The sequence below is a fragment of the Mixophyes fleayi genome, chromosome 7 (genome assembly GCF_038048845.1).
Source record: "Mixophyes fleayi isolate aMixFle1 chromosome 7, aMixFle1.hap1, whole genome shotgun sequence".
Classification (NCBI taxonomy): Eukaryota; Metazoa; Chordata; class Amphibia; order Anura; family Limnodynastidae; genus Mixophyes; species Mixophyes fleayi.
The window spans coordinates 131314514-131330857 of NC_134408.1; the positions used below are offsets into that span (position 1 = coordinate 131314514).

Here is a 16344-nt window from a genome sequence, read left to right on the forward strand (position 1 = left end):
TTCTGTGGGCCTTATAAGCTAAAGAAGTGCTAAACAGCATCATTGAAATGTTCAGATATGAACCAATAAGGTAAAATACATTGAACAGTGTTAACCGAACATCGAGCCTCCTTACTCTACTGTATATCAGACTTCTTTTCATAGTAAGAGAATACTTCTGATTTTCACCATTATTTTCCAATTGCAATAACCTGGATTGAATGTGTTAACTGATGCTAAAAAGTGCTTTAACTCAACCCTGAATGCAGTTGGGAAACAGGTATGAAAAGCAGAAGTAGAGTATTATCTCACTGTGAAAAAAAAAGGTCAGATTGGCAGGTATGTAACTTCATTAGAGGTAGCTAAAACCTTTCCCACATCTTTAGGTAAGTATCCAAATTATTAGCCAACTTTCCTTATCCATGAGGATTGGGTTAACTCTAGTCAGTTGAGTAGAGACAGGAAAAAGAAACACCCCCGGAAGGTATATAGTATGACACCGCCTTCTGCTATGTCTTTTTCCTATCTTTCAGCTGAGTAAGCAGGTTCTATGTATAGTGTAGTAGTTTGTTGTTGTTTTTTCTCTATCTGGGGGCTTATCTTTTCTCAGTGGTTCTGAAGGATCCTTGCGTCTTACCTTTGGGAGTGCATGGGTGGCTCCCTTGGGCCTGCTAGATGCTACAATAATGTAGCCAGCACGGGGCCTGACTTTTGGGCCTTCCGCTCAGGTGTGTGACATCACTTCCGGTTCAGAGGTCATAGGCTGACCTGAGGACTAAAGCAGCATGGGAAAACTTGGAACTGCTTACTCTTCCATGTACCCTTCAGTTCAGTCTGTGTAATATTCTGTTGTTGGCTTGAGCCCTCCCCAAGAAAGCTAAAGAGCACCCATTCCAGGTAAGCTTCTTATTTAGCTGTACTTTCTACACTGTTTTATTAGTCAGTCACGTTATTATCATCATCACCATTTATTTATATAGCGCCACTAATTCCACAGCACTGTACAGAGAACTCATTCACATCAGTCCCTGCCCCATTGGAGCTTACAGTTTAAATTTCCTAACACACGCACACAGACAGACATAGAGAGAGAGACTAGGGACAATTTGATAGCAGTCAATTAAACTACTAGTAAGGTTTTGGAGTGTGGAAGGAAACCAGAGCACCCGGAGGAAACCCACGCAAACACGGGGAGAACATACAAACTCCGCACAGATAAGGCCATGGTCGGGAATTGAACTCATGACCCCAGTGCTGTGAGGCAGAAGTGCTAACCACTTAGCCACCATGCTGCCCATAATTATTCTTTCTTCTCATTTTTATTACAGAGCCTGTTGAAGAAAAGAGAAGCAGCGAGACTCATCACTGTGTTTGTGGCGCATGTGACAAATCTTTCTCTGAGAAATGTGAAGGGTGTTTCTGTGCAGACTGTATTCTCAGCCCATATCCCCCAGTGCTCAGTCTCCTGGACATTTAATTTCCAGCATGATTAGATCAATGAAGGATACTATTTTCACAAAGGAAGATTTATATACCATGCAAGAGATCCAGACCAAGTCTGCTTGGGGGTCATTGGGTTCACTCAGTGATCTTGAAAGGTCATTTGACAGTGAGTCAGGGAAATCAGAGAAGATCCCAGATTATTTAACCTTTGAATTGTGAATGTCCTCAAACCTTCTGAAGAGAAAAAGGAAAAGAGAATTGATCCCATGTATCCTTTTCAGGATGAAGTTACTTCAAGGTGGTGTTTGGTGCCTAATAATGCTGCTGTAACCAGTGTTTCAGTCAGGACCACTATTCCATTAGAGTATGGAGGCCCATTGAAAGCTCCTATGGATAGAAAAATGAAAAGCTAATTGAATACCTTTTATATTTCCTTGGGTACCGTCTTCATGTGTGGCATCGCTACAGCTTCCAGGGCGCTCAGAGAATGGGCTGACACATTGCATAAGAACGTATAAGAGAAAATTAACCCTTCACTAGACACAAGAGAGCTCTCTGGCAGCGTTCGTGGGTGGTGTACACACAATCACAGGTCTGTTTGCACACATTCCTTTTGAAAGCACTTTTTTGGGAATAAACCTAATGAAATGGTTCAAAGGATTACCGGGGTCAAGTCAACCTCAAGACCAGAGAACAAAAGATTTGCCTTTCGCTCCATCTCATCAGTACTTCAAGGAAACAGAGCTATCGGCCTGAAAAGCAATATTATAGGCAGTATGGGCCAGTTCTTTGAGGCAATCTTTCTGTCCTTTCAGGAGTAACAAACAGGTCTGCGACAAAGCCCTCTCAATGACTCCTCCAAAGAGTTCTGTAGGTTGCAGAATTTAAAATTATGCAGAGGTTAAACACTTACCTTTCAAGTCATATGGAACCAGTGAAATCCATTCTCCACGCAATGAAGAAGCAAGACTTCCTTCCATAAATCTAGAGGACACATCTTCAATTCAACCTGTTTACATCTCCAAGGTGCTAGTAGTTCGCAAGAAAAGAGGAGTAGCTTTTTAACTGCCATTGCCAAGATGGCATATGAGGAACCTTAACATGACTACAGAAGCACACAAATATTCTGGAAATGGGGGCAGAAGACAATGTGGTAGACAAAGACAACAGCATTGCAGATTATCTCAGCAAACAGCCAGGGGAATGGTCATTGCACAAAAAAGTTGTTCAAATTCCCATCCAGACGTTTTAATTTCCCTGAATAAGTTTAATGATTAAGTCAGAACACCAAAGCTGGTTGTCCGTGGTTTGTAATAGCGTAGACAGTGCTCCAAGAATAGCCGTGGTTCGATGACTGAGATCAGTTCTATTGCACTAGGGACCAGCTCTGCACTCAAATCTGCACAGCCTCTATTTTAACGGCGTAGAGATTGAGCAATCGCAGTTGAGATGAAGTGAGTCCTCTGATAAGTTAATTGAAGTACTTCAAGCTAGGAATTAAACTCTTCCTCTATTTGTAGGATATTCATTCTTTGGTGCAAGGTCCAAATTGGAGGAACCTGCTTCTGTCCTCACCATTCTAAAGGTTCATGTACCTGCTCTGAGTGGTTTTCTGGATACAGAGCAGTGCTTCAGAGGATCTTATTTTTTTTATTTTTTTCAAGCAGTGAAGAGAATTTTCATTGGATGAAACTGTTACACACTTGCCTGTCCTCGTTCCAGCGCCACGATCTCCGCTACTTCTGGGTCTCGGCAGCGCTGTCACATGACTCTGCAGGTAGGGAATTCAAAGCTGCTTTACAAAAACCCTGCTCTGACGCCTGGGCAGTGTCAGAGCAACTTCTTGTTCCTGACTAGCGATTCCTGTGATCTCCAGTATGCCTTGCTGACCTTCCAGATTCTGCTCCAGTGTACCAGACCAGGCTTGTTTTACCACGTTACCTCTTTGCTCCAGTGTACCAGACCAGGCTTGTTTTACCACGTTACTTCTCTACTCCAGTGTACCAGACCCAGGCTTGCTGACCACGTCTATATCTCCCGCATCTTCTAGAGGCACACCAGTGGACCGCGACCTGCGTTCTTCCGCAGCGAAGCCCATCCCGCCTTGCGGCGGTTCTTGGTGAACACCAGGGGGTTTGTTAGACTCCGCACCACCGGCCGGCCAGCGCTGATCTAGAGTAAGGCAAGTACTCCATATTCATTACCTATTTACTGCACGTTACATAAGTGTTACAGAAACCTTTTGTGGCACCTTGGGATCATGTTGTCCTGATTACCTTAATGTCTAATCCATTTGGATCTTGTCAGGGCAATTTAGTTTTACCTCTCCAGAATGAAGGTATCCAGAAAAACAGATTATTTGTCCTAGACCTTGACCAAGTCACGCTCCTTCCAAACATACTCTTGCATGATGGATCACAAAGATCATTACACAGGATATGTAGAGCAAAGTACATGAGGTGCTTTTGGTTCTAGGAGCACATTCTATAAGAGCAGTGGCAACCTCCTCGTCATGCAGAGCTCAGGCTTCAGTGGACGATCTCTGCAAAGCAGAAAGTTGGTGTTCAACTCACACCTTTACCAAAAATTATCTTGTGCTGACTGAGTTTGACAGGAAAATCCTTGAAGAAACTATTATAAAATGTTTTTCAGTTGGTACTATCAGTTTTGATTTTGCTTGCGCCCGCCCTCTTTTTCACGTATTGCTTGGGTATGTTCCATTTGTTATGGCTGTAATGGAATTAATAAGGACTGCGGCATATATTTGGTTATTTCCCAGAATCTGATTGAACAAGGGACCTGAGGTAAGTGATATTCAGAATTAACCTTTGGAAAGTCTTAAGTAGCCTTTAAAATGTTGGCAATTATAACTTCTATAGGTAAACTTGTATGTTCTGAGATTTTAGTTTTTAAGATAAATGGAGGAACTATTGAGAATATGATAAAATTCCAGTGGCCATTTATGAAATTTTATATGTTTGGGTAATAAGGTATAGGTACTGTATGTAGGAGCCATACCATTCCCCCTACTCAATATTCACATTATTTGCAGATCACTCTTGATGTACATCCCAGAAAAATCCAAGCTTCATAATTAGAGAGGGAGGTCTTGCAATTTAGTGGCATTGTGTGGGTTGATTGGGGGTATTGACTAAATGTAAAATTAGGACTGTTGAGAGGTATGGTTTAAGGGCTTTAAGAGTGGCCACACAAAGTGATATTCATCTTCTAGCGAGGCCACAGGATCCTCAAAGAATGCAGACAAAGTGCTGAAGGACCAGATACACTACATGGCCAAAATTATGTGGACACCTTTCTAATTAGTGTGTTTGACCATTTCAGCCATATCCATTGGTAACGGGGGAATAAAATCAAGCATTCAACCACCTAAAGTCCATAGTCAAACATTAGCCGTAGAATTGGTTGTACTGAAGAGCTCAGTGACCCTGTCATAGATGCCACCTATCCAACATTTAAGTTTGTCAACTTTCTGCAACTCAACTGTAAGTGCTGTTAATGTGATGTGGAATGTCTAGGAGCAACAACAGCTCAGCCGTGAAGTGGTAGGCCGCAAAAGATCACAGAACAGGACCGCTGAGTGCTGAAGCATGTAGAACGTAAAAATCGCCTGTCCTTGGTTGCAATACTTACTACCGAGCTCCAAACGGCCCCCCCAAAAAAATCAGCACAAGACCTGTTTGCTGGCAACTTCATGGATTGGGTTTCTATGGCCAAGCAGCCGCACACAGGCCTCAGTTTACCACACTCAATGTCAAACGTCATCTGGAGTGGTGTAATGTGTAGTCTAAAGGATGAATCTGGGTTTGGTGGATGCCAGGAGAATGCTTCCTACTCCAATGTGTACTGCTAACTGCAAAATTTGATGTACAAGGAATAATCATCTGGACCTGTTTTTCATAGTTTGACCTGGGCCCCTTAGTTGCAGTAAAGAGACATTTTAATGCTGCACCACACAAGGACATTTGAAAAACTTTCCAAATTGGTAGCAATAGTTTTCAGAAGGCCCATTACTGTTTCAGCATGACAATGCCCCCGTGCACAATGCAAGGTCCATCAATAAAAGGTGTCCTGAGTTTGATGTGGAAGATCTAGCCTGCATAGAGCCCTGAACTCAACCTCATCAAACACCTTATTGGAATTGCGAGCCAGGCCTTATCATCCTACATCAATGCCTGACCTCACTAATGCCCATGGTTTTGGAATGATAAGTTCAACAAACACATATAGATGTATGTAGTGTATATTTATGAAGTCAGAGCATAAAAACGCATATTTGCATTCTCATTGTACATGTAATTATGTCACAAAGGCTTTCATTTAAATAAAGTGTTTAATTTTAGCAAATACATTAGGATAACTTCAATAGCACTACTGTGTTTCTTATACTTCTTCTCCCATTTCCTTGTAAACTGAAAAGGAAAATCAGCTTCAGGCACCGTAACAGGAGGTTGTTTTGAATACCAGCGGCTATGTATAGAGTATGGAAATGCATAGTAAAAATCAACCTTGTGTTGATAGCTCTAACAAAACAAACAAAAATAGCATTATAGTGTTACATGTTATTTGCTGTACTTTAATTGTATATGATATTGGTGCTGACTGATCTGGGGGTAAGATTGGTAGTGAGGAATGTGCTTTTGCCTTTGTGCCACCACTAGTCTAACCTAGGCCGTCACCTAGGGCACCAAGGTTTATGGTTTTATTTTCCCTGCATCGCCCCCACACTGAGCACAAGCTGGCATTTACTTAACATTAGTGGCTAATCACCCTAACGCAACCAACACCGTTGGACTATTGTATTATTTTTTAGAGACTATAAAGGGATAAGTTAGTTTATAGACTAAATTCCCTAATATACAGAAAGAGAGAGAGAGAGACTAGAGTCAATTTAATAGCAGCCAATTAACCTACTAGTATATTTTTGTAGTGTGGGAGGAAACCCACACAAACACAGTGAGAGCATACAAACTTCACACAGATAAGCCCATGGCCGGGAATCGAATCGAACTCATGACCCCAGTGCTGTGAGGTAGAAGCGCTAACCACTAAGCCACCCTGCGGACCATTTGTCCTTCTTCACAAATTATGAGTATAGAAGGTTGCCCTTTCATAATAGATCAGCCAGTATTTTAGTTACCTTTTATTCATTCTTTCCTATCACGAGGATGGTCAAAATGTGAGTCATACAGTAACCTTTAAGCTTGATGTTTATCTTAACCATGTCAGCATACTTCCTAGTTTACTGTCGCGTGTCTTTGAAATAGCTGTCAGACTGGTTCATCCAGTTAATATACGTGTAACCCCTGGTACGTACTAGGGTTATGTTACTGTGGTTATGGATAGATCTCACCTTTTCTCCAGTGCAGTGACTCCGCCCTAGTCTAAATTTCGCTCTTTGGCTTCGTCATTCTGGGTAATTCCTACCAGGTGTCAACCCGGGAAATCCCTTCCTGACTTACAGAGAAATAACTATTGATTACTTAGACACAAACACAAACCCACACACACCCCGGGAGAAAGGGAGAAGACACTTGCTTGGTACATTTATTACTGAGCCTAAGAGCCGTAAGGCCAGCAAATCAATGGCTAATGATTGAAGAATAGGGACTAGCCTGTAATTAGTTAAAAGTGGCTTGGATTAAGAATTACAAAAGATAATAAGGTTACACACAGTGTTACAATAGACAGACTTGGTACAAAACATTAGACTGAATATATTTACATGATCATTGTAGAAATTCACATAAAACTTGAAGATGAAGCATGTAGTACCATTCTTAAATAGCTGTTGGTATACAATCATAGGTACAATACAGTAATAACCCCACTCTGAGCTGAAAGTCACTCGAATCTAAGGGGTGTGTCTAACTCTGGAAGTATCATCATCATCATCATCATCATTTATTTATATAGTGCCAGCAAATTCCGTAGCGCTTTACAATTGGGATCAAACATTAATAAGACAATTCTGGGTAATACATACAGACAGAGAGGTAAGAGAACCCTGCTCGAAAGCTTACAATCTATAGGACAATGGAAGTTAGAAACACAAGGGCATGTGCTACATCATATTGCACAATGGACCAGCCAGACTGCAAAGGTAAAAGTACTGAGTGGGCTATGTGTGTTGCAATGTTGGTCAGAAGGTTGTTGTCTTGCGTTAGCAGTGTAGAGGATGGTAATAGGGTAATCTAGGGAAATTAAGATGATGGTTGAGGAATATCATAACCTTGTCTGAAGAGGTGGGTTTTCAGTGAACACTTGAAGGTTTGAAGACTAGAGGAAAGTCTTACTGTGCGTGGGAGGGAATTCCACAAAGTAGGTGCAGCCCGGAAAAAATCCTGTAACCGAGAATGGGAGGATGTGATAAGAGTGGAGGAGAGACGTCGATCTTGTGCAGAACGGAGGTGTCGAGTAGGGAGATATTTCGAGACAAGTAAGGAAATGTATGTCGGTGCAATTTTGTTGATGGCCTTGAATGTAAGTATTCACATTTACCCTAGTGACACACACCCTAAAATAGCTAATAATATATAACTACACACAGTAAATATAATAGGAAGTACCTGCTATGACCTCAGGAATTATACAATAGTGTTAAGTCCGTGGCCTAGAATCATAGAAATGAGGTATATTCTGTTAGTATTACATTCTGCTATTACAATCCTTGCACAGAGATAAATATGTCTCCTATGGTGTGTAACAAGAATTGTTTGGGATTAGGATGATGAGAGTGGTAGTAGTCCCGATAATATGTGTACTTACAAGTGAAGATGAGTGGAGAGGTTGTCCCGGCTGTATTAGGGCAACTCAAGAAGGCTGTTGTGAAAGTAACAAAAACATTTTTTGGAAATACGTACATAAAATCTAACATGCACGATCAAGGAACAAAGCACCCAACGGCTTTAGAGGTGAAATTGCTATCAACCAATCAGCTCCTGTTAGCTAGTGCTGGCCATAATCATCAGCGTGTATCTGTACCAGCACCTAGGCTGTTGCAAATAATGTGGCTGTAAAAGGCAAGTCTGTGTTTGCTGTCAGATCAACATTTTCTCGCTATTCCGCGAACACGCCCATACTGTACTTGGCCACGTTAGAACACCCCTCTCCTGTCGTGCCCCCTTCAGGCACAAATGTGGGTATGTGTAACTCTGCATAGGTACTATTCGTTTTTGTGGGCATGTGTAGATCAAAATCATGCAATTTACGCTACGTAAACGGATGTAAATTCAACTCAGCATCAGCCCCATTATGTCTATTTGGTAGAAGGTAAGCAGGATAACAGAATAAAGTGAGACATTTTACTGAAGCGATCTATGACCACCCAAGTAATGGTGAATCCTTAGTAAAAAGGTAAATCATCTGAAAAATCTATGGATATATGTGCTTGAGGTTCTTTAGGAAGTGGCAAGGGTTGAGTTAGAATAAGTGGAGCAGAGCAAGATGTTTTATTTGTAGCACCCACCTCGGTTCACACCTTCTATAAGTAGGCCATCAAGCGATTTTAGAAAGTTATCAGGAAACTTAATTAAAATATTTACGAAGGAGAAAATAGCAAGTGAATAGCAGCGCGTCAATACAGTGGACCTACTGTGTGCCTCGATTAATAAAAGCTACATTTGAAGGTGATACATTTTAGCACAGGCAGAAGGGACTTGTGCATCTACACTGTAGATGGCTGGTTTTTACTATAACAAGGAGACCATGAGCGTGGGGTCCCCCTGCTATAATGAAAATCAGCAACAGGGCTAGGCACTCTGGGTTGGTTTACACTATAACAGGACTACCTCCCTTCCCTTCAGTCTACCACTCCCCTTGCTAGCCGCTTGGTTTCTAATCACATGATCCCTTAGCATGTAATCGGCTGCAGGGGGAGTCTCGCCCCATAGGGAGCATTATGTAGCTGCCTGCACCTACATAAATATTTTAAACTCTTTACAGTGTACCTTGCCTTTGTTGGATCATTGACCTCGGCTTGGATACTGCACTTGATTGTTTTGCATTCTTGGTTGCCACCTGCCCTGACCTCAGCTTGGACACTGACCGCTCTTGCCTGCCGCAGGCCCTGATGTCTGCCCAGACATTTGGACCTCGTTAACATAGCACTGAAGGGCTAAGTATGTTGCCTAGAGCCCCATGTTGCCTTAATCCGGATTTGCATTAACAGTGATTGACAGGTCTGTTTTCTAATTTCTGAGAATTAATGCTAAATTTAAGGCAGAGGAGCAAGTCTAAAATTAGCTTAAAAAGGGACTAGCTTTGTAAACCCACAGCAATAGAGGTTAACTGGTACTGGTCTCTTGTAAAACTTGTGCCTCACACATCTGTCTAACTCTGTCTCTCTTTCTCTTTCCAGGTTATGGGGGTGTTTTTCTCCTGGTCTCTCTCTCTATGCAGCTCAGCTGGGCGGCAACATGATTAGCTCGTGGACGTTTTAAACTAGGAAACGGTGGCATGGTGACAGTTAATTCGCCCAAACTACAGGGGTCCCAGGTATAAGACCTGTGTCATCTTGCTAGTTGGAGAGTAGGGAGGATGTTAGCAAAAAGTTCATTACTGGATGCAGTTAGCCTTTAACAGGGAGATTATTCAGTACACTTGCCTTTTGTCTACTATTTGTGGTGGGGAGGGGGTTTCATTAAGTTATATGATGTTGAGATTTTCTTGATATGCAACGTATTATGCATTTGGTGTAAGTTCATCACTTTGCGTACAGGTTGGATTTTTTTAGCGCACAATGATTGTACACTGCAAATGTGCAACTTCGTTGTAACACAATGGAGAGACATGTAGCTCACATAGGCTTAGCACACGGATGTACATGAGTTCTATAACAACTTTGTTACTATTTTTAGTATTTCTCAGAAACAAGTGCCAGAAGGCAGAAAACAAGCAAGATCTCGAAAGAAAATCTATGAAAATGCTTATTTAAAATAAAAATCTCTAATTAATAAATATGCCTAATCTTATATAACAAAATTGATTTTTTTAAGCAGTTATGGCAGCTATAGTAGTATAAAACTTTTATTAGATAAAGGCAAATTCTGGTGTGTGCCGTAAAACCAGTATTTGATATACAGGTAGGTCATGGTAAATAAAATGGAAACACCAATATAAAGTCACTTAAATATAACTTAAATATAAAGGGCATTGGGTTACCACATACAACCAGCATGGACAGTATGCTCTGAAGCATTGAGCCTACCATTGTCCGGAATTGAGCCGGATAGATGCATAACTATTCTACAAGAAACTGACTCAACTGACTACTGGTTGGTGGTGGTGGTGTCCCGATCAACGTCAGCTGGTGGCTCCTCCTGACTTGCCATGGCTCCGGGAGTTCCCTAGTAAGGATCCCTGGCTGACAATCTCCGTTATTCTGCAAATCAACAGTCCTAGGTAATTGTGTTCCAGTTCCTTGCTCATTGTATCCAGATTCTCATTGCTTTTGACTTTCCTTTTGCCTTACCTTGACCCATCTTGAACTCTGACCACGCTATTTGTACCCACCCTTGGAACTTTTGTCTGTACTGCTGTTCACCTGTCTACTGACCATTTGTGGACCACACAAATACATTTATCTTGGAACTTTGCCTTTTTGGCAATTTCCTATTTGGGATTACTGTTGTATTTCACTGTTTCTGGGTATTCATCATCACTGTCTATAAACTACCCTACCCAGTTGCATGTGAATACAACGCAGTACTGAAGAACAGCCATCTTTTGGCTCCTCGTGGTCCCGTCTCCACTCTGCCTCCAACCGTCGGGGTCCAACTACTAGAGTCCAGGGGGTATAATTACTAAACTGCAGGTTTGAAAAAGTGGAGATGTTGCCTATAGCGACCAATCAGATTCTAGCTGTCATTTAGTTGAATTTACTAAACACATGCTAACTAGAATCTGATTGGTTGCTATAGACAACATATCCACTTTTTCAAACCCGCAGTTTAGTAAATATACCCCTTGGTAATAAAATGTATTCTTATATACAAACATGACTGGTGGCAAACAAAACTTTGTTTCAGGTATCATTCCAGAATATGCCATAAATGCTAGTTTGGTGACTGTGACATGAACATCCAATAAATGTAATATTATACATTGATGTTAAACATGAAATATAAAAATAAACATGAAAGTTGCAAAGTAATACAAAAATATAAAGAAACCACAGAACAAAATATAAGATAAATAAACATTAAGGAATGGGACAACTTTAGGAGCGATGAGAAGGAAGAAGGATAGAGAGGAAATCCTAATTTCTTATTATAAGAGGTATTATTATTATTATTATTATTATTAATAATAATAATAATAATCTATATTTAGAGGGCACCACAAGGTTTCCGCAGAGCCATACAGAATACAGACGGACCAAACAGTAAAACGGTACAGAACAATAAACAAAAAAATACCAGGGGGTATATTTACTAAACTGCAGGTTTGAAAAAGTGGAGATGTTGCCTATAGCAACCAATCAGATTTTAGTTATCATTTATTTAGTACATTCTACAAAATTAGAGCTAGAATCTGATTGGTTGCTATAGGCAACATCTCCACTTTTTCACCCCACAGTTTAGTACACGTACCCCCAGGACTTCAAAAGCTCCAAGCATAGCTTACACAGTGAGGTTGAAGCAGAAGAATAGGTAGCGAGACAGGGGGGAATAGGGCCCAGCTCGTGGGAGCTTACATCCTAAAGGGAAAGCAAACAAGTATCTAGAGTCCAAACATCCATAAAGTGTCTGTTTTCTCAATTACATTTCTACTTCAGTCATTTATTGGATATGGTCATTTCTTTTATCCACTTCATGAATCTGATTGAGATTTAAATAGTACTTTAGAAAAGGGAGGGAGGGCCCGGTATTTAATGCTGCAGGACAAGCCATTGCCCAATCAATTATTTCAAACCCGCCAGAAAATTCTCAGCTTGATACATTTACCCCTAGGTGTTTCTAATCCTTACCTGCCCGGTTTTGTTGAATCTGTGCCCACTGTAGCCTCAGTTTCTCATTCTTAGCTGACAGGAATGGAACCCTGTGCAATCTTCTGTAGCTGTAGACCAGGGTTGTCTAACCCGCGGCCCAGCACGCCTGTGAATGTGACGCAGAAGGAGTTTTGGTTGTGGCAAGGGGGCAGCGCTGTTAATGGGAAAAAAAAATCCTGCAAAAAAAAGAAAAGAAAATACTTACCTTGCGGTCACGTCAGCTGGTATCCGGTTCCCTCCCTTGTCTCCTCCTCCGTGCGGTGCTCGCAGTGAATGTCAGGCGTGATGTCATCACGCCCAACATCCATTGCGGAGCACAGCACAGAGGAGTCACCCGCGCGAGAAGAACAATCAGCAGCACAGAATTGGAGAAAAGAGGATAGGAGAACAAGCCGATTAAAAGGTAAGTTAAGGGGGATTTTTTTTTATTATTTCAAGGGACGCTGACCAGTGAATAAAAGTCACCTGGTCCTGGAGTATCATGGACCTTATCTCCCTGCTACATACTTCTACTTGTAATACTAATGGGGAATTATATATTATTCTCTTTGGCTCATTATAAGTTGTTATCCCTTAACTAACATAGTGGTGTAATTAGCAAAACAGGTCACAATTTGGGGTCACAGTGGTGTATATGTCAGGTACCGCAGGCCTGGTCAGGGCACCCTGATATACAATGCCTGGCTTAAATGCACTTTATTGATATTGCATCGAAACAATACCAAAAGTGATTGTAGTAAAATAACTAGAGAGGATTTTTGAACAGGGCGATTGAAAGGGAAGTATAGGGGGATTTGAAAAAAAAGTGAGATATATATATATATATATATATATATATATATATATATAAAATCACTTTTTTTCTCATATATATATATATATATATATATATATGTTAACTTTGTTTTCTATGGTTTTTTGGATGATCAGCTATCGTTATTGTTAGTGTATCTTATGTGCGGCCCAAACCAACTCGTCGTTTTCCAATGTGGCCCAGGGAAGCTAAAAGGTTGGACACCCCTGCTGTAGACCATCCACTTCAAGGTTTGTCCTGCTCTGCACTCCAAAAGGTATTTCTGCATACTTACTCGCCTTCCTGTCAACTCAAATCAGTCTGGCCGTTCTCCTGACTCCACTGCTCCACTGAGTGTGCTTGTGTATATATATATATATATATATATATATATATATATGTATACAGTATACATGTAATTAACAACAACGAAAGCTGCTCTCACGGACGTGTATAAGAGAATAGAAGATCTTTTATTTTCTTGTTCACGTTTGTTCTCTTGTACAAATCTCACTTGTCGGTGAGGAATGCTCTGAGGCAAGTACGTTTTGGATTTGAGAATGTTGGGCATTTTTAGAGAAGTGTTTACTATATCGGATTAGGGGATTTGGAAGAAACAGGGGATCTGGGAGATCTTTTCTATGAAACACATGACAATTTTTATTTTTGCATGGCCATACCCTATAAAACAGCTGTCATTCTAGCAAACAGCTGTCAGTCCATGTTATTCCAGTATGCTAGTAATACATGTGTAGTAGATATAATCAATTGTGTTACTATTTTTTGCACAGTACACAAAAGTGTAGTTTGCTATCGTTATAGTCAATTGACATTCCTGGAGCTGTCATTTGTTTTAATGTCTCCCTTCCTATCAAAAAATCAGTAACAAGCCGATAGAGATTGTAGTGCTCTACGTTGTGCCAAGACAACATCATGCTCAGCATTGCTAAGGGGTCTATTTACCAATGGGGCAATTTAATACAAAATGTAACCAAGCAACTGCTGAGCAATGCCAGAGGTAAGAGGTCTCGCCAGGCCAGTGGATGGCGCTTTGGGCTTCCAGTTCCAGATTCAAAAAAAATTATAAACTTTATTAAAAATTGAAAAAAATAGATATGTCCAATAATAAATAACTTTATTTTTAAAAAAAAGGATTTATTTTTTATTTTTACTAATAAAGCATTTTTTCCTGTGGTCGCCCCCACCTAGCACCATACCAAGATACTTGTACCACCACTATCCTTGGTAAATAGGCTTGGGGTAGCATTGCCGGAGACCCCCATCGTTGACTTCTTATGACGAAAGCCTTCACTTTGGTAGATCTGTTTTCTCAGAATTTAGAGCTGATCACCCTTTAAAAAATAGACCCCTAAGTGTCCCTAGAAAATATCTTAAAATATTGGCAACTATTATTTTTATGCGTTTACAATGAGAAAACAGCATGAAAAACTGCATAGGCGCCTATGGACCAATAGGTTACCTGGTGGATTCCAGCTGTAGCACTAAAAATCCCTTCATGAGGGAACCAGGGGAATTACAAGTACCAGCATTCCATGACCACCTCAAGTTCTGTAGTACTTTGCAGAGACTTTAATGACTTATTTTAGTCCACCATAAACTTACAGCAGGCACTTGCAGGCAAGGAATCTGTTAATGATGTAAGAAAACTACATCAGTATTAATTTCCCTTTGTAGGTTTTGCTTTCCGAAGTCAGTAAATGAAACCCATCAGCTGAACGAAACCGACTTCTTGCTGTAGAGAAACGAAACTGAAAATAAAACTGGAAACGTCCTATATATAGAGGCTGACTGAGCGCATAGGACACACAGGCTCTGTCTGCACGGTAAGTGCATTGTATTCTGAATAGAGACTGTATCCAGTATTATATCCAGTGCACTCATCAGCACAAGAAGACTACAATTTACTATATTTTAAACCCCGATTGAAAATTATCCAACGATGGCTCAAGAAAGCGAGGAAGCCATCCACATCTACATGATCAAGGTGTTTAAAGATCGGCTTATAAATAACATCCAGGTGACCCGAGTCTTGGACTACTTGCACAGTTATCATAAAGAGATTAAAGAGAAATTGAAAACTACAGCAGCTGGTGAAAACCGGGCAGCGGCCAGAATGCTCCTAGATCACATCATAGCGGGTCCTAGACTTCCTGGATGGTTTCAGGAATTTGTGACAGCTCTGAGAGAGACAGAATGCAGCCAAGCTGCCTTGTACCTGAAGCCTGAAGATCTGCCCCCTCCATCGGTAGATGCCAAATCTGACTACTGTGAGCAACTGATCGATGTTCTCTGCCCAGAGCTAGTGCGTAAAATAAAACCTTTAGAAATGGCCTTAAAGTGCTTACTTGAAGGAATATGCGACGAAGAAGATGTTCAGAGGGTGAGTGATTTTAATATTTGTAGACAGTTTTTCTGCTTCCATGGGGGGGGTGAAGTGGACTGGGGGGGCAGGGGGGCATCTTCCCAGGGCTGGTTCTATGGTGGGCTACCTTGGACTAGGTCACTGGGCTACCTGCATTTTTTTACTTTAAAATATTCCTAATATTTTGCTGAGCCAAGCCCCCCCAAGCTAAAATTTGCCAGCCACCCCCTGGGATGGACACATATAATAGGGACAGCATTGAGAAAGGGTGTGGTCACTCTACTGAGGGACGGGGACATGCTGTGTCACATTGGGATGGAAGGGGGTTGTCAATGTCAGTTCCCGAATGTCTATTAAAATTCCCCTAGCCTTAAAGCACCCATTTAATAGCATGTGTGCCTGTCGCTGGTACGTGTGGCATTGGAGGGTCATCACTCAGTGGAACAGTCCCCAAAATGGTCACAAAAGTCCTGATACTCGGTGGGACAGTCCTCTTCACAACATGATTCGCATCATGAAATGGGCAGGTAGTTGTGTCAAGGTGCACAGTTTACAGGTGCTTACAGGCATAGATGGGGCTTGATGTGATTCGTGTCATGTCCACCCCCCCATGTGTGGCAGATAAGGACTGACTCCCCCCTGTCTCCCAGCCAGACGCAATGGTATTATTGGGTTGGTTTTTTTACCTTTTGTTGCTATGTTTTGATTTACATTTGTTTTTCATCGGTGGAGAGTGGA

At 41.2% G+C, this 16344-nt stretch overlaps 1 protein-coding gene across 2 annotated transcripts in view; it reads left to right on the forward strand.

The window, feature by feature from the left end:
• Nucleotides 1-15021: 15021 nt before the first annotated feature.
• IFIH1 (interferon induced with helicase C domain 1) overlaps nucleotides 15022-16344 on the forward strand; it is a 41631-nt gene continuing 40308 nt past the window's right edge. For both annotated transcript variants that reach the window (XM_075180747.1, XM_075180748.1), the window contains exon 1: nucleotides 15022-15624. In XM_075180747.1, coding sequence (XP_075036848.1) covers nucleotides 15184-15624 — 441 coding nt within the window. In that variant the 5' untranslated portion in view covers nucleotides 15022-15183. The remainder of the gene's footprint in view (nucleotides 15625-16344) is intronic.